This window comes from Fragaria vesca, linkage group LG5 (assembly GCF_000184155.1).
Source record: "Fragaria vesca subsp. vesca linkage group LG5, FraVesHawaii_1.0, whole genome shotgun sequence".
In the NCBI taxonomy this organism is placed as follows: Eukaryota; Viridiplantae; Streptophyta; class Magnoliopsida; order Rosales; family Rosaceae; genus Fragaria; species Fragaria vesca.
The window spans coordinates 24254847-24273590 of record NC_020495.1 but is presented as its reverse complement, the minus strand read 5'-3'; the positions used below and the strand labels follow the sequence as shown (position 1 = coordinate 24273590).

At 36.6% G+C, this 18744-nt stretch overlaps 2 protein-coding genes and 1 pseudogene across 3 annotated transcripts; 2 read left to right on the top strand and 1 right to left on the bottom strand.

Annotated features, from left to right (window-relative positions):
• Positions 1 to 9537: 9537 nt before the first annotated feature.
• Positions 9538 to 11091, top strand: LOC101308769 (protein TORNADO 2-like). The gene is made up of 2 exons (XM_004300357.1): positions 9538 to 10121; positions 10719 to 11091. Exons 1-2 carry the CDS (start codon positions 9624 to 9626, stop codon positions 11028 to 11030), a joined length of 810 nt encoding a protein of 269 aa, XP_004300405.1. The 5' UTR covers positions 9538 to 9623; the 3' UTR covers positions 11031 to 11091.
• A 717-nt stretch (positions 11092 to 11808) lies between these two features.
• LOC101294571 lies at positions 11809 to 14913 on the bottom strand (annotated as a pseudogene). The gene is made up of 3 exons (XR_184825.1): positions 14211 to 14913; positions 13609 to 13635; positions 11809 to 13207 (listed from the first exon to the last, which is right to left on the bottom strand). The product of XR_184825.1 is annotated as a probable receptor-like protein kinase At5g39020-like (transcript).
• Positions 14914 to 15965: 1052 nt separating this feature from the next.
• LOC101294274 (probable receptor-like protein kinase At5g39030-like) lies at positions 15966 to 17472 on the top strand. The gene is made up of 2 exons (XM_004301731.1): positions 15966 to 16005; positions 16306 to 17472. The coding sequence occupies exons 1-2, from the start codon at positions 15966 to 15968 to the stop codon at positions 17406 to 17408; spliced, it is 1143 nt and encodes a 380-aa protein (XP_004301779.1). The 3' UTR covers positions 17409 to 17472.
• The last annotated feature ends 1272 nt before the right edge of the window (positions 17473 to 18744 follow it).

Here is an 18744-nt window from a genome sequence, read left to right as displayed (position 1 = left end):
AGAGAGAGAGAGAGGAAATGAAAGATAACCCAAAGAGAAAGAAAAATAAATAAAATTCATGTTTAATGGGGATATTTTGTCATTTCAACGTTAAATGTTTGTCACATCGTAATGATAAGGGATTTATTTGACAGAATGGACAAAAGTGTTGGAAAATGAAAGATTAAGGATATACCACTTAAATTTGGAAACCGAAGGACAAAATTATTTTTAGAGGTAAACTATAGGGTGTCGCAATTGTTTAATCCAAATACTTTCTATTTCAATGTTTGGTAATATAAAGAAAAGGAAAGTGAAATCCACACTCCTCAAATTATAATCTATACTCCCACTTTCTATTTGTGGTAACTTAAATTTTGTCTTTAGTGACTTAATTTTTGTCTTTTTATGAAAATGATTAAATTCAGTTTACCCCCCTGAGATTTGGGGTTAACATCATTTCAGTCCCCATACTCTCAATTTTAAAAATTTACCCCCTAAAGTTTCTAATTTTCATAAATCAAGTCCAATTACTAAAATTTAGTCTAATTTAGACGTTAATTTAGACTTCATAACTCACTTTAAGGCTAAAATAATCGTATAATAACATAAATCATTTTTTATGACCCTTTTTCTAAGATTTCATTAGCATTTAACGTCCAAATTGGACGGAATTTTAGTAGTTGGGCTTGATTTATGAAAATTGCAAACTTTAGGTTTCAAAATTAAGAATTTGAGGACTGAAATGATGTTAACCGCAAACCGTCGGGGGGGGGGGGGGTAAACTGAAATTAATCTAAAATGATGACTAAAAATAGAAAGTGAGAGTGTTGATTACAATTTGGGAAGTGTGGATTTCATATCCCAAAGAAAATTATCGTGAAAGTTGTTAATTGATGCAATAAAATAATGTGTTATAAGTAATAAATGTAAGGAAAGAATTGGGGAAATTAGTTCCTTTGGATTTTGAAAGGAATCACTCTGCCCCCTATTTTCATTCCTTCATCAAAGTATTTCTTTTTTTTTTTTTTTTGTCATCCCAAACGAAGAAAATAAACAATTTTATTTTCCTTATACTTATTTTCCACGAAACAAATGAAACCTAACATGTTTGTGATAGTCACCATTCTTTTATTTGTAATAGTTTGCCATATATAGTATGATTATGTGTCTAAATAACTAAAGTATAAACCTTTTTTTTCTTGACTGAGTCACTTGAGATTTTCTCGATGTTGTTATATCATAAGGATCAATCTGTCTTTGGTTCGTTGTTTTGTGCGCTGATGGTTCTCATCAGAAGACATCTACTCCTATAAAAAAAACTCTAAAATACAGATTTTTTTCTAGCTCATTACAAGTCTAGCCATTCAGCCATTCAATGCTTGTACATTCAATGTTCGTAGTTGCTTAGCCATTCATAAAGATGGCATTAAAACTCATGGGTATGAGTACCTATGAGTAAAATATGTTTTGGGTTTTAATTTTAGATAATGGGTATACCCATTTTCAGTAGTGGGTGGGTATGGGTTTTAAAAAAAACCCATGGGTGTGATGAACTGGGTACAGGTAATACTCGTGGGTACCCAAATAACACCCACACACCCAAAATATCTTTTCTTAGTTCTCACACGTGGTCTCTCTAGTTCCCAAACTCGTCTTCTCCGAGTCTCCGATCCAAGCTCAGTCTCATACCCAACCGATTGTCGGCTCCGATGTTAGCATTTTTTGTGGCATTGCTTCAATTTTCATGTCAGATCTTTCTAAAGTAGTTCCTTATCCTAGTATCATTTCTGGGTTAGTATGGTTATGGTGTTAGATTGAAGCTTTGAGATGCACAAATGGTTTTGTTATATTGAAACTTATGGTAGTGTATGTTTACTGTGTCTAACCTATCATGCTCTATGTGTTTACAATTTTCAATGATTTGATATTTGAATTCGTTTCAATTATGTCTAGATTGCCTAGCTGAAATTTGTATGAAATCAACAATTCATGATCTCAGTGGTCTAATTTAAAGTTTTGAGAAGAAGAACAAGAAGGCAGCTTCAGATCAGTCTAAGAAACCATCATCTGATTCCGAGGAAAATCAAATACCTCTACTGACAAAATCTAATTTTGATGTTATCCGTGGTGACAAAATTCCATGCAGTTTGCATTATTTGTGCATTCAGATCTTCCAAAGAAAGAAAGAAGTTGGAATCAGTTCTAAATGCGGTGAGTATCCTTCTCGATCCTCTGTTTGGTTATCAGATTTCCTACAATTTTGAACTACTTATTTCATATGTTATCAATGTATTTCCGTTTTGTTCATTCTCTTTGTTTTGTAAATTATTGGTTATCCACACAGTCTGACTATACTTGTTGAATTGATTCAGGTATCTCAGAAATCATTATCGAGGAGAGATTCCATCTCCTACACTCTCTTGGATGCCACCAGCAGGGATAATTCTTAAACACATTTGACAAAGGAGGGTTCAAATCCTTAGATAAGGTGTTGGTAGCCTACAAATCTTGAAAGGGGACATTTACAACATTTGAGGGTAAAGTAACTACAGAAGAAGCAAAGAAGTTTATTACTGCAATTCTAAAATGAGTGGAAAGTTTATTACTGCAATTCTACAGAAGACATGACATAGCCCCCTTCTCAAATGAGTGGAAAGTAAGTCCTGGACATAGTTTTAAACTAGCAGTTCTGTACATACCTACAACAAACGAAACAAATTTGGCTTGACAATGGTCCGTACTCAATTGTGGCTCATCATTGGCTGAAAAAGACAGCATAAACAACAACCCTCTCAATAGAAATGGGTAATGGGTGTGGGTATGGGTTTTACCCATTTAAAGTGGGTGGATAATTACCCAAACCTAACATTTTGCAAATGGGTATTACCCGCAAATTTTTCTTGGGTGGGTATAAACCCACGGGTATTACCCAATGGGTTTTAATGCCAACCTTAGCCATTCAATATTCTTTGTGTAGCCTTCCCCTTAGAGTTGAATCTTCACCTTTCCCTAACAAAATAAACACATTACTTGATGCTTCATAGATCCACTGCATATAGTAACTTTCATACCCTGGTTTTTTTCTTAGTTTCGTAGTACGTGAGATTGTTGTGTAGATTGTTGTGTTCCTGTGTAGCTGCTAGTTTTAACAACACCTCCTTTTTTTTCGCGTGCGGTAGCAGCCTCATCATTGAATGTGAGCGAGATAAACTTCACCGGCGTGTCACCTAATTGTCCCCAGAGAGACATAGAGCGTGTGTCAGTGTCGATCTCCTGATGCGTGTTAATATGTTCTTATGTGATAAGTTTTCGTATGCGTGTTGAAGTAGGAAATGGTGAATTCTCTGAAAACTTCAGGGTCCTGGTCTCTTCCCAAATACATTTGATCTTCAAGCGTCTTATATCTAGCATATTGCTCTAAATAGATCTCCAGTTGAGCTTTCGTTGTCTCGACAATACCATTTTGGCTTACGGAACGACCAAGTATGTAACTACGTTATATTTGTCGACGGTAGAAGTATCTGCTAGAAGAATTAAAGTATAAACCTTGAAAGTAAGAGACTTGGGTGATAATGAAAATATCAAACATTCGTTATATAAACTTTCCTTTCATAGAGTCAAAAAGTAAGAGACTCCACTACACTTTCTTCTTCCACGTAGTCTCATCCTTATTTGTTCATTTTCATTTGTTGCTGTAAACACGAAAATTCCTGTAACGAATAACAGAAAAACACGTGTACAAAGTAAAATATTTGTATTGATGAATTTATGGGTTACAATCTCTGTGGGTATTCTTTTAACAAGAATTTCCTCTGATTCGATCTCCGACGTTGATTTGATCTAAGGGTGACGAAGACTTGATCTTGAATCGAATAATTGTAGTTTGTTCTTCTTATCGTTTTGACGACTTGTAGAAGAAAGTTGACCAAGGGCCGTAGAGGCTTAATCTTGATCAGATTTGGCCACGAGTGATGTCACGTGGTAAATGTTCTTCGGCTTTGATGGCAGATGAATCGGCACGTGTGTTCAGTGCTTGTTGATTACCCACGAGCTTGTTGTAGAACTTGATAGAAGTTTTGATTTGTTGAAGACTTGAAGACGAGGGTTGATCAAGGGCCGTGGAGGCTTGATGTTGATCGGGTTTGGTCCACGAGTAGTTTCACGTGGTGGTTTGTTCTTCGTCTTGAAGTTGGTGAAGATGTCGGCTATTTGGCAGCTTGGTGACTCTTCAGGATTTGACAACTTCTAGTCTTGAGGTTGATGAAGAATCAGTTATTTGGCAGCTTGATGATTCTTCAAGGGTTTTGGGAGACTTCTGAGCTCTCGGGAGTAATTTTTCTCTCTTGTCTCGGAAGTCCTCCTCTTGATATGAGAGGGGGTATTTATAGTGTCAACATATCTCCGTTTATGACATGTAATAAAGACACCGAATTAATTGTATTTCCTTAACGGTAATAATTAAATCAATCAGTTTTGATTAATTGATTTAACTATTAATTTTAACATAATTAAATCAATCAGTTTTAATTGATTGATTTAGTTACGACCGATAAGGTATAACTGCTTTGGATTAAATGTCCGACTTCTTTTTTCGATAATCAATTTAATTTAATTGATATCTGATTATCGATCGACATTTAATAATTGATTTTAGTCGGGATTTAAGGTTTTGTTGTCGACCGACCATTTACACGTCGCCACTTGTCATTTTTGACGACTTTTCAACGTTGCTAACTCACGAGTCACGTATGCAATTTGTCGGGCTCACACATCGTTTGAATAATTCAACGATTATTATTATCGTTAAATTTTATATGTCTACAGTTGCATTTTCACTATCCACTATATCCTAATTTCTATATTTTTTTTTTCACAACCCTCTTTTTAACAACACCAACCCCTCTTGATATTCTATGACACTATTAACTAAAAATGATTGGACTTTCATGGCCTGGATACAAACTCAGGTTACGAAAATTTCTTTCGTTGCCTAAGTTTTCATTTCGGCAAAAAAGTTTTCTTAGAGGATACGAAACTTTTTTCGTTGCCTTTTTCGAAATTAGGCTGTGAAACCTAAACCTAGGTTCTGCATTCCACTTTTGTATAATATTAAGCCTTTAAGAACATTCAGCGAAATTTAATTAAGACGAGGTAATATGTATAGTTCTATGTTTTTTTATTTTTTATTATTATTATTTAATTTTTTTATTTAATTTTTTATTTTTTATTTTATTTAAAAAAATGTATCGTTCTATGTTGTTCCCTCATTTGGTTTCGCTTCTCCTCCTCTTCTTCATGTAGATCCTTTTTTTTTTCATCTTTGGTTGTTCATCCAAATTATGTATTTGATTTGTTGTTTAAATTTTTATTCTTCATTCTCGATTGATTTATATTGAGCAATGGAGTCTGATCGAGGTTTTTCATCAAATCATATACATGTTTCATTGTTTAAACTCTTAATCTTCATTCTCGATTGATTTATATCGAGGAACGGAGTCTAGTCCAGTTTTTTCATTAAATCATGTACATGTTCATTGTTTAAACTCTTAATCTTCATTCTCGATTGAAGTCTGATAGAGTTTTTTCATCAAATCATGTACTTGTTTCCTTGTTTCATTGTTTAAACTCTCAATCTTCATTCTCGATTGATTTATATCTGGCAATGAAGTTTGATCGAGTTTTCCATCCAACAATGTTGTACTCGTTTCATTGTTTAACCTCTTATTCATCATTCTCGATTGATTTATATCGAGCAATGAAGTCTGATCGAGTTTTTCCATCCAATCATGTCGTTCTCATTTCATTGTTCAACCTCTCATTGTTCATTCTCAATTGATTTATATCAAGCAATGGAGTTTGATTTATTTTTTTCATTACTTTGGATTACTTTCGATACATTGTTATGGATTATTTTCAATTCATATTTAGATTTGCTAGACTCGTTTTGTTTTAGTTGTTAATCAGATCCACATCAAACGGCATCATTCTAATATACAAAAAACGACGTCGTTCTGAGCTCAACTAGATATCGTTGTTTGTCCACACCCTATTAAGCCTCCCTCCTCCTCATCTTCAGATGAGAGTTAGCCATTTACAATTGAGGGTTTAGCTCGTCATTTTGGTTTCTGACTCTTGTATTTGTATATTATATATTTAAATCGGATATGTTAATCTTATTTTCAAAATTCTACATTTTCCTTGTGTTTTTTAAAACCCCGGTTCATACTTGTTCTTGTTCCCTGGTTTATTTTCACTTTGTACTTTAATTTTTAGTGTTTATTTCGTAGCTTGAGTGAACTATAAAACAACGAAAATAAACTTGGTCGTTTAAGAAGGATTAAATAAGGCGACTAAAGTACGTTTTGTCGTTTAAGTCGTCAGTAACAAGTCAGATTGAACTTTCATGGCCTAGGTACAAACTCAGGTTACCAAAATTTCTTTCATCGATCACCTAAGTTTTCATTTAGGCTACGAAAGTTTTCTTATGGGATGCAAAACTTTTTTCGTCACCTTATCCAGACTTAGGCCATGAAACCTATATCGTGACGTGACCTTGCTTTTTGTAGTAGTATGTTTTTCTATTGAAATTGAACAGGGACACCATGCAGTACGTACTTAATTACGAAGTTTGTGACAGGGCAAAATCACAAACTTGCAAAAGCAATGGAGCAACAATTTCTACCATCTTTTAGTGAAGTGACTAAGGATGACTTCTTTGTTGTGTTAGCTCTTCAAATGACGCAAGTGTCTTCTACTGTTACATATGAGTTTTTAGCGTTTCAAGCAAGGTACCTCAATTTTTCAGATTCATGTTTAAAGATATGTACAACAAATTGGATGTAGTTAGAAAATCGAATTCAGAAAAGAGGGATGCTGATTGAATGCAAATGAAAGGACAAGAAGAATGTCTTTTTTTGGTAGGTTTACTCCTGATCGGCTAGGAAGGGAGGCACGCTAATTTTTTTTGGAGGAACCGTGAGTCCCTACTTTACTACAGTGTCTTTGGTGGTGTTGTTATAATAGACAACACATACAAGGTCAACATATATTGTTGTCTTGTGATTTTATTTGTAGGTTTAAACAACCCTAGGAGGACCATCTTATTTGCGTGCGTCTTTGTTGTTGATGAGAATAAGAAGGAAACATTTACTTGAGTAATCTAGAAATTCTATAAAAGCATGAATAACAACCCTTCAAAGTCTATTGAACTGATGGGGACGAAATAATGCATACTGTTTTGAAAAACCTTATGCATACAACGGAACACAAGCTATGTGCGTGGCACATTGGGAGAAATGTTGGGGGGAAATGAAGAATGAGACGGTGCAAAAAAAAATTTGGAAAATGATATATGTTTTGTACACGATTGACGAATAGGAGCATGGTTTGGAGAATAAACTTTGGATTACACCATTGTATGAGAAGTGTGCTGGCGGAGGCATTTTTTAGGGGAAATTTACAAGGGGATGTGCCCCATGCAACGATGTGAGGGGATGAATGGTAAGCTGAAGACACGGATTTGAAGATTCACATTGTTGTCTAAATTTTGCCAAGATTTGATACAAGCATTGGTATTTTGAGAAACCAGGCTTTGTTGGACAATTAATTACAAGTCAAGAGACCACAGGAGAAAATTTGATTCCCACATTAGGGCTATTGAGGAAGATGCATTCAATATCTTCACAGATGATATGTTTGATGTGATAAAATTGTTGGAGCACATGTCTAGTATTACAAGTCGTGTTCCGTTTGGTGGCTTAGAAGACTTGATTTTTTATGTCCCATCTCCGTAATTGATAGGTTAAGCCCGTTTCTTCATCCTCATAACCTACAATTTGTTGATTCTTAACAAGTAATAAATTTGAAGTGTTTCAATTGACAAATTACTATTAGTTGAAATTAATTGTCAAACCATGCTTTCCGTCCTTCTAAATTTCATTTAAGTACTCTAATTTGTTAATTCATAAATTGTTGGAGTACATATCTAGTATTACAAGTCGTATTCCGTTTGGTGGCTCATAAGACGACTTGATCTTTTACTTGGCCCATCTCCGTAATTGACAGGTTAAGCTCGTTTCTTTGTTCTAATAACCTGCAATTTGACGATTCTTAACAAGTAATAAATTTGAAGTGTTTCAATTGACAAATTACTATTAGTTGAAATTAATTATCAATCATGTTTTATTTTTATTTGTGGGGGTTAGCCTTAGTTAGATTAGGTAACACACACCCATGCAGGGTATCCCAACAATCGCTGGACTATTCCACTACATCATCATATGGCAGGAACAAGAACAGGCACATGGCCTCACCACCGGCTAGCCACCAAGGCCTCATGGGGTTTCAAACTCTAGACTTGGTGGTTCCAAACTAGCCTATCTACCGCCCCGACCACTATCCCTAGTGGTTTCAAACCATGCTTTCTGTCCTTCTAAATTTCATTTAAATACTCTAATTTGTTAATTCATTAATTAAATTAAATCTCTTATCCCATTCTTTGGTATTTCAAGAGGTATATTGACAGATCGATATCTTACATTTTCGTCCATGGATGATAAGCTGAATTCTAATTTATGAACGGCTTCTTCGATGCAACATATCTTTGTGCATGAATCTACATCCGAAACATTTGAAACTAATGGGCAACTCTTTCGGAAAACCCTCGGGGTCGGGCATATTTGTATTGTGTCGAATGATATGAAGTAATTGATTCATTCGGCTTTTGGTTGGCGCAAACTAAAACCCAATATTTCAATTCAGCTGATATCGATTAAACCAATCCACTAATTAATAAGTACGGAAGGTCTGTGCGGGTGGCGTGCTCCAAGTACATGGTACAACAAATAGATAAGGGAAGTGAAATATCCACACTCCTTAATTAAAATCTACACTCTCATTTTCTATTTTTGGTAACTTAAATGTTGTCTTTAGTGACTCAAATTTTGTATTTTTATATTGAATGATAACTAAAAATGAAAAATAAAAGTATAGATTTCAGTTTAGGAAGTGTGAATTTCACTTTCCATAAATAACTGTTCGTGCTACTTATTTATACTTATTCTCTACATAGACATACTCACAGATACCTCAACGTGATCGTAACTCGACAGCATACAGACAGCTTGGGTAGGCAAACCCGTGGGTAGATTCCAGAAAGCTCCATCGAAATAGTGCTTGGTGAAGATGTGGTACGTTGTTGATAAATTTCCAGAGCTCATACTCTATAGGTCAATTTGTCAGAAACCGTCTTCAGACCTGAAAGATAATTGAATACATAGATCACAAGTAATGTATATATCCACATGTATCGGGTTTACTTTGTTCTATAAAATTGATCTTTCCACGATGTATTTTTATGTACACATTAGTCTTGCTTGCAACCAACATCTTTTGTCTTTCTTTTCTCCCTTCTCCCCATACAAGATTACAAGGTATTCCTAGCTTTTCAGAAAGTGATTGGACCTAAAGATGAAAACGCGCTTTACGAATCATTATAATTTATCACTTTAATCTTTACTATAGAGCTTACATGGATCCAAGGTAAGGCACCTTAAACCAGCCACACCCTATGATCATATAGCAAAGAAAACCCACCTAGCTTTAGACATTATCTCTTCCACTCCCTTTCTCCGCCCAAAGAAATGGCACTTAGCAACAATGTCATTGCGGCCATCAACTTTGTTGCCATGCTCCTCTCCATCCCAATCATCGGTGCCGGAATCTGGCTCGCCACCGAACCCGACAACTCTTGTGTAAAGATTCTGCAATGGCCTGTCATCACCTTGGGCATCTTGTTCTTGGTTGTGGCCATTGCTGGCTTTGTGGGGGCGTTTTGGAGGATCCCATGGCTCCTTGTCTCTTACCTCATTGCCATGCTCATCCTCATTGTCTTGCTTGCTTGTTTGGTGGTGTTCATCTACATGGTTACCATGAGAGGCTCCGGCCACCTTGAGCCGAGCCGGTCTTACTTGGAGTATCATCTTGATGACTACTCCGGTTGGCTTCGCCGGAGAGTTCGTGCCCCTTTTAAGTGGGATCGCATCAGAGCTTGTCTTAGCTCAACAAACATGTGTGCTGAGTTGAATCAGAGTTATCGCATGGCTCAGGATTTCTTTAACGCACACCTTAACCCCTTGCAGGTAAACAATACTACACTACATGTTGTTAACTTCAATCATATATAGTTTAGAATTTTCGATCATTTTCTTCCAACAATAGTTCGGCCTGAAATGTAATTTTAGTACTGACATAACCCTAGCTTATGTATGTCAACAATGATCGAGTTCTACAAAAAGTTACATCTGGGTTAATTAGGGTTTAAGCTGTATGAAATTAATGAAGTACGTATAGACTAGATCAATGTGAATGAGCTATTGTAGTCCAAAGTCCAAACACAAGGATTTGAGTAAGTACTTGTGACAGTTGTGAGTTCTTGGGTTCTTTTTGGCTTTTGAAAGCAGCTTCTACACAATTTCACTACACCGCACCATCTGCCGGAAGCGTAAAACAAAGATTAGATTGAGATATATTATTTGCCTCGAACTATTAGTCTCAGATTAACAACCATCTTCAAGACTTCAATTAACTAGGGTTCCTAGTTCTTACTATATATAGAAAAGCAAACAGCTCATGGAACCCAGACAAACCACTTTGGAGATTCTTCATAACCATGTGAAATGCTTCATCTTTATCTTTTATGTTTTATTCCTTACTGTGGTGCTTTTGCTTTAATACAGTCAGGATGCTGCAAACCACCCACACAATGTGGTTACACCTTCGTGAATCCGACGTATTGGATTAGCCCCATTAACAACGCGGCGGACATGGATTGCTTGCAGTGGAACAATGACCAAACACAGCTTTGCTTCAACTGCGATTCTTGCAAAGCGGGACTGCTTGCCAATCTGAAGAGCGAATGGAGAAGAACAGACATCATATTGCTCATCACTCTAGTTGCTCTCATTTCGGTTTATTTGATTGGGTGCTGTGCTTTTAGGAATGCCAAAACTGAGGACCTTTTCCGCAAGTACAAACAAGGCTATACCTAATTGCAAGAGATCGATGTCATTTGCTCTGTAATTGAGGGTTTCTAGCTATGAGAAGATTTCGTTTCTTTTTTCTTGTTAATTTTCACTTTGTGACTAATTAGAGATTTGGAATTACTGGTTTGATCAGTTGGCTAACTTCGATATATGTGTGTAAAAGTTGTCCATGGTGAGCATGCATGATTTGCGGAGGGAACCGAAAGCTGGTTGCTTTTGAATTACAAGCACTAAGGTGGAGCTTTCTATGCAGACAGTTTCTATCCATGAAAGACTTTTGGCAACCTTTATAGCTAAGGTCGATGGAATCATTTAAATTGGTAATAATGCATGAAGCAAATACCTGGATACATGCATGGAATGTTTGAAAGATGACACACACACAGTCACACACAATACAAATTATAAACTAGTACCAGAGAAACACAAATTACGAATTTATGGTTCTGATTACACAAATTAAAATGACACGCGCGCACACACACATTGCAATGCTGTTTTGATAGAACCACTGATGTACAATATAAGTTGTCTCTTTTTCATAAGCTAACGATTAGACGATATTTAGTCTTCAACATCAATTTGATTGAATGAGTTCTTAAACAGGGAAAGACAAGGCTACATTTTGGAGCGCAACGTCTGTCTCTAGCATTGAAGAAAAGCAACAATCAAGTACTAGGCTAAACCTACCAGTATAAAATAACAAGGACTAAGAAGAACAAGAACATAAAATATATGTAATTTGGAACTCAAAATGATGAGCCCAAGGGAAATTCGAATTAAGAAAAACGATCTGTGACGCGCGAGGAGCGATCAAGACCAAAAGACAAATAAATATTGAGGAAGAGATTAATCCTGCAATCAGGTAACTTTGTAGAGCACAATAATTAACTTTGAGTCTGTATCAAGAAAAATTCTAGAAAGAGGACCCGCCCTTAAGAGACGCAATCCTAGATTCCTAATCGCTTCATGTGTACTAATTAGTTTCATTGCCAAATCCACATTACAGCAGAAGTTTACACATACAAATAAGTTTACTGAATGACATTATTACAGGAAGCCATTTCTATAGCACAATGTTGCAGGGTACATACCTCCTCTTCAGAATCTGATTCACCAGGTAGATCCACTGTTGGCATATCTTGTGGACAAAAGAAAGGTTTGGGAGGCATTTGCAAGTCTTCAACTTCACCTTCAAGCATCTCTAAAATTTTGCTCATGGAAGGACGATCGACAGGGGTCAATTGTATGCACCACAGTGCCACCATGATCATCTTCTTGGCTATCTTCTTATCAGACTCGCAGACATCCTCAATTTCAATGCTTACTCCCTTTTCTAGCTGTTCAAAAATCCAGGAAGGGAAGTATATTTGGCTTGAATTTTCTGCATCTGCATCCAAGTTCTTTCTCCGACCTGCCATTTCCAGTAACAACATTCCAAAGCTATAAACATCAGCCTTGTCTGACACGCTTCCAATGGTTCTGTAGAACAATTCTGGAGCTATGTATCCTATTGTGCCTCCAATGTTTGTATAACAAACACTGGTAACATCTTTAGGGTAAAACCTAGCAAGTCCAAAGTCTGATATTTTTGAATTAAAGTTTGCATCAAGAAGAATGTTGTGCGGTTTAATATCGAAATGTAGAATTTGCATACGACATCCCTGGTGTAGATATTCAATTGCATGAGCCACCCCCATAGCTATGTCTTGCATCCTATCCCAACTTAGACTAAAAGCTTTTTCTTTCTTCGGAAAAATATAGTTGTCTAGGGAGCCATTAGGCATGAAGTCATAAACGAGCTCTTTTTGATCCCTCTGAACAAAATCCTATTAGTTGCACCACATTGACATGATGGATTCTTCCTATTGTCGCAACTTCATTAATGAAATCTTGTCCATTACCTTTGGAACCACTCAACATCTTTACAGCAACAAGATGACCATTTGACAGCTCTCCTTTGAAAACAGAACCAAAACCTCCCTGACCAAGTTTATCTTTAAAATCAATCGTCATCTTTTTGATATCCAAATATGAATTCCTTCTTGGCATCAGATTCTTGTATGAGTGCAGGAATTCTTCGATTGTATCATCCTTTACAAACATTTTGGAATACAACCTGTAACTCCAAAATCCCAAGAACACAATAATGCCAATTACTGTTCGTACGACCATGCTGCATGCTGCAACAAATAGGAGTACAAGCATGTATTAGAAGTTTAGACGTTCAGTCTGGATTTATACCCAAATGGATTAATAGTTTTGATCCATTAAATGTATTGTGCAAATGAATTATTCGATTTCTTTGAAATAGTCTTTAATAAGAAAAAACATTAGAGACAATTGGTTTAATAAAACTAAATGATTTTATTACTCCCTCACATCACTTTCAAGCAGTCCTTGGTGTTGATCCATATAATGCTATTGTTCCCAATAATGCTAAAATGGTCAACAAGATGATTCAACTTGAATATCTCTTATTAATTTACTTCAACAAATAACATTTTTTGAAGAACATAATGTTTAAAAGGACATACCAGTCCCTTCTCAACAAAAAAAAAAAAAAAAAAAAACCAAGACATACCAGTCAACTCGAAGACGGGAATGAAACCTGTGTGGGAAAACAGAACCAATGAAGAAAAGCACTAGCTCAGTTCAATGAAGAAAAGATAAATTAACAAAGAAATTTTAGTAAATAAATTGCTAGAGAAATAATTCAGATACAAGGAAAGGAGAGCAGTCTTAGTAAATAGCTGAAACATAACGATAGTTAGGCAAATTGGCGGTAAAAATGTGCAACTATAACTTACCACGCTTCAGGTAATCTCGAAAACCTGCAAAGGAGATTAATATCAATAACAGATTCAAGAAATCAGCATTCTATAACCATAAGCTTTAGTTTGAGGCCATCAACCAGTCACACATGTTAAAAACTAGTTTCCATTATACCGCCTTCAGATATTTATTTCGAAATGGTATTTTTCTGAAAAGAACATTAGACTGCGATGTGTATACACATACGTATTAATGGAAAGACATCTTTTATTTTGAACATCTTAAAATTGAGGAGCATATATAGCATTTAGCAACCCTCAACGATTTTTTCCATTAATCACAAAAAGCTTTAAGCACATGAAGGTATACTAGTCATACTTCAGTCTAATATGGCTGCTGAAATATACTTACAATAGATGGTTGTAAATGGTGAATAGCAGTTGTCATGGCACTCCCACCGGTAATTTGAAAAGGAACAGAAAGCATTACTTGCCAGGCAATGCTTTTCACAGATATATTTCCCCCATGAAAGATCAAAACCCCTTTTTAATTGATGAGGAGTGACAGAAAATGAGCGGTACCCCCAAGGTTGTTGTAGCATAGCAAGACTGGCTGTGACCATATTACAAAACGGAGGAAGATCCCCCGCACTATATCCAACCATAATATAAGAATATGAAGTTGTAGACGATGAGCTACTGCAATTGAGTTTTGCATAGTCTTGAGACTTCACTGGCCGCAAGCAATCCAAGAAAGCTACAAAATCGTAAGCCCCAATTGGCTGAAATGTATCCATATGACTAAAGTTATAACCTGTTAAGAGGTAGAGTGGTCTGAAGGGACAAGAATCCCTTAGCAGTCCAGGATCAACAACTTGGATTGTACTGTTGTCGTAGTTGATTGCCCTGACATAGTATGCGCCATTGTAAAGATTCAGAATGGTGCGATTATGATCATCACATGTAAGTTCAGCTGGAGAGCTGAGACAATTCTGATCAGAACTATTGATTTTCAAGTGAAAAGGGTATCTGATGTCATGGAGATCACCACAAGAAGCAGGCTGGCATAGTACTTTTTCATCGGCTTCATGAGAGATTACAAAGCAAATAGCCATGACCCAAGTGCTTAACCAGACTCTTCTCAACATCATGACTTTCTGACCGCTGGGAGCTTGAGAACATACTCTTTCATCTGAACGACTAGCACACTGATTGTATCTGTCTCTATCAACTTCTTATCTTATCAAGAAAAAGATATGGACTGTTATTCACTTGGTCATATTGATTGGGGAAGGAAGATGTGCAGACCCATCCACGCATTTTCCAAGAAAGTACCAAGTAAAATGATGTGTTGACCCACAAAGCTTAGTCAATAGAGCAATGACATACAAAGTCACAAGCAACAAGTAGACTCCATATTAAGTTAGAACAGTAGGAAAATTAAGATGAGAATTCTGCAGCTGCTGCTGCCATTGTTTTTCTGCTCCATTATACTTGTACCCAGCAAAGCAGTTGATCAAGCCTGTCCAGTTTCAAAGTGTAGTCCTGACGGTCCGCTTATCAAGTTTCCATTCCGTCTAAAGCATCAACCCCTTCACTGTGGCAATCAAGAGTTTGAGGTTTCCTGCAGCAGCTTCAGCAATATGACAATGATTCAGCTCTCCTCATTTTCAGGACTCTTCACCATCCACACAATTGATTATGAAAACCAATACTTCAACATCTACAGTGCAGATGGCTGCCTTCCAAGACGGCTTGTAAACTTTACCATCTCCAGCAGCTCACTCTATCAACCAGCACGTTATTTTGGGATTGACTATTGCAAGATTTCTGGACTTATTCTCCCAACTTAACATTACTAAATTGTTCCACACAAGAAAACTTTAGCAGAGGTAGTTTCAACAAGAACTACATTCCCATCGCATGTCTTAGTCGACCAGGGTATCAGGTTGTGGCTACTCTACCCTCAACTTCTATACTTGACTTGCCGGTGACAACTTGCCGTGGTTTGATTGGACAGATCTATCTTCCACTACGAAGACTGGATGATAATCCAGACAACTGTGAACCGGACAGTGTATTAAATCTGAAGTGGGACTTGGGAGATTTCCCAGAATGTCAAAACTGTAAAGCAGGAAGGTGCCAATTCAATTATAGCAGCAATCAAATGGGGTGTCATTCCGAATTCATCCCTCCACCTCCACCTGGTATGTAGTCTACCTTAAGAGGTCGCTTTCATAATAACAACAAAGCTTATTTTTTTTAGTATCTTAATAAGCTGTGTATCTTTTCATCTGTTAACATAATTTCTATTCTACCATTAATGTAATAACATCAAGATATCATTGAAGATGTAAATCACCAAATGCAACTAAAAAGGTTGCAGTATTGCCAAAAGAAATACTACAAAAGGTTGAACTATTGCCAAAAAAATCTAAAACAGATGCAGAAACATAGCAATACCCTATTTCATTTCAAAACTGAGCTCTTGTTTTCTGCTAAATCAGGTGCACCTAACTCAATAAGGCCAAGGTACATCATAGGACCTAGCATAGCTTGTTTTCTACTCATCTCAGTAGCATCAGTAGCAATTGTCTTCCATGTCACACAATCAAATAGGAGAGAGGAAAAGGAGAATCAAATGAATATTGAAAGGTTCCTAAATGATCACAAATCTCATATACCCACCAGATACTCCTATGCTAGTATAAAGAAGATGACAGATGGCTTTAAGAAAAATTTAGGTGAAGGAGGTTTTGGAAGTGTTTTCTTCGGAAAGCTACCCAACGGTGTTCAGGTCGCTGTTAAAGTCCTCAATGGTTCTAAAGGAAGTGGAGAAGATTTTGTTAACGAAGTGGGTACCATTGGTAGAATTCACCATGTTAATGTGGTTTGCTTACTTGGGTTCTCTACTGAAGGATGCAAGCGTGCTCTTATTTATGAGTTCATGCCAAACAAGTCCTTAGAAAAGTTCATCACATTCAGAGAATCTAATAATAATGACACTACATTTGATTGGAAGAAACTTCAGCACATTATCACTGGTATAGGAAAGGGGATTGAATACCTTCACCAAGGGTGTGATCAGAGGATCCTCCATTTTGATATCAAGCCTCATAATATCTTGTTGGACCATGACTTCAACCCCAAGATCTCTGAATTTGGTCTTGCAAAACTCTGTTCCAAGGAAGAAAGTATTATATCAATGACTGCTGCTAGAGGCACAGTAGGCTACATAGCACCTGAAGTGTTCCTTAGGAACTTTGGAAACGTGTCCTACAAATCAGATGTATATAGTTTCGGGATGCTAGTGCTTGAAATGATAGGAGCTAGAAAGGAACCTGCTCTTGGATCTAGTATCAGTGAGGTGTATTTTCCTGAATGGATTTATAATCGATTAATTCAGGGAGGAACATTGGATTTGAAGCTAGATACTGATGACGATGTTCACGTTGCAAAGAAGCTCGTTATTGTTGCACTATGGTGCATCCAGTGGTACCCGGTGAATCGCCCATCCATGAAATCTGTTGTTAGAATGCTAGAAGGAGATTCTGAAAGCTTGATCATGCCACCAAATCCGTTCACCTTCACAAATACTCAGACTAGTTAGCCACTCTATTGAGCAAGTGATATTAGAGCAATATACTACTGCTCAGGTCTGCATAAAAAGGTCGACTATGGTGGTGTTGAAATATAGTTGATACTCATTACCATTGTAACTTTTCTTTAATGTGTGTTTCATGAGATTGACTCCTGTAAGCCGACTATTTTGAACCCTATAGGTACCAGACTCATGTATAAAGTAAATGAAAACAAAATGCTTCCAGATATCTTTACAAGCTTGTGCTATGCATTTTTCTTCTTTGCATCAATTTGCTTTCTCCATCATATATTTCTCCATGTTATCTCTCATACTTCTTACTAGCTTTCTAGCTAAGACCTAAAAACGAAAACATTACCAAACAAGTCCTCATTTCCTCGACAAACTTGACCTATTCAATAACAATGAGAGATGCATCAGACCAACATCATTTAAGTTAGAACAATTTGGCTGCCTGTCGAAAAAATAGGGAATAGAAATACCTCTACTTGTTTTTGAGTTCAATTAGCCAGCAGATTCGACAGACAGCCAAAGAGAAATCTATTTAGGAAAACTCAAGAAAGAAAGCACATATTAATTAGTTCGAGCAATCATACCCTTTGAGAATCATAGTAGAGTCAATATATTTTCTTGGCTGATGCATCCCCAGGTACTCCATAAGATCAAGGAATGGAGATGTGTTGAGTTATGAGGAGAATGTCTTAAGGGTAGCTTTCTTCACACATGACATATCGACTGAGAATAAAGATGGCACTGCACTGTCTCATTTTTGAATGAGCAAATTGGACCATCAATCTCAGCATTTCCATGCTTTACACAAGTTAAACAAACTAACTTCTGATGCCAATGGCTTGAGATTGTATAGCTTTCCAGCTTAACCCGTGAGTGCCTTTGTTATAAGGAGCACACGTATAGATATAACATCCTCCAAGAATTGGTCCTTCATAATACTGCAATGTTTTAGAAGATTGGCATTCATGGTAAATACCACCCTTATGCCCAAAATAACGTAAACTTCAAAGCCAACCCTACAAAATCAATTCTCTCACATCTATCTACACCACAACTGCACTCATGCAGCTCCCAGCTTCTTGATTCAAACAAGAGTAGAAATTTGAAGATTTTGCTAACCCCGACAGCAGGCAAGTGTCAAGTCCTCTGCGAAAGGGCGCCTGCGATTGAAGGTTGGATGACGTGCACTGGAATATCAACATTTAATACACTAAATTGAGCAAAGAATGAATTTTTGTTGAGTCATCAATGACTTAAGGATGTGTTCGGGAATGTCAACATTGACAAGACTCACCCAAAGAATGAACCTCTATTGTATCATCAAATACTAATG

Excerpts from the sequence above, each read along its gene's own strand:
- LOC101308769 (XM_004300357.1), top strand. The coding sequence starts at position 9,624 with ATGGCACTTAGCAACAATGTCATTGCGGCCATCAACTTTGTTGCCATG. Across the intron at positions 10,122-10,718 it reads CACACCTTAACCCCTTGCAG|TCAGGATGCTGCAAACCACC; the intron begins GTAAACAATACT and ends GCTTTAATACAG.
- LOC101294274 (XM_004301731.1), top strand. The coding sequence starts at position 15,966 with ATGGGGTGTCATTCCGAATTCATCCCTCCACCTCCACCTG. Across the intron at positions 16,006-16,305 it reads CATCCCTCCACCTCCACCTG|GTGCACCTAACTCAATAAGG; the intron begins GTATGTAGTCTA and ends CTGCTAAATCAG.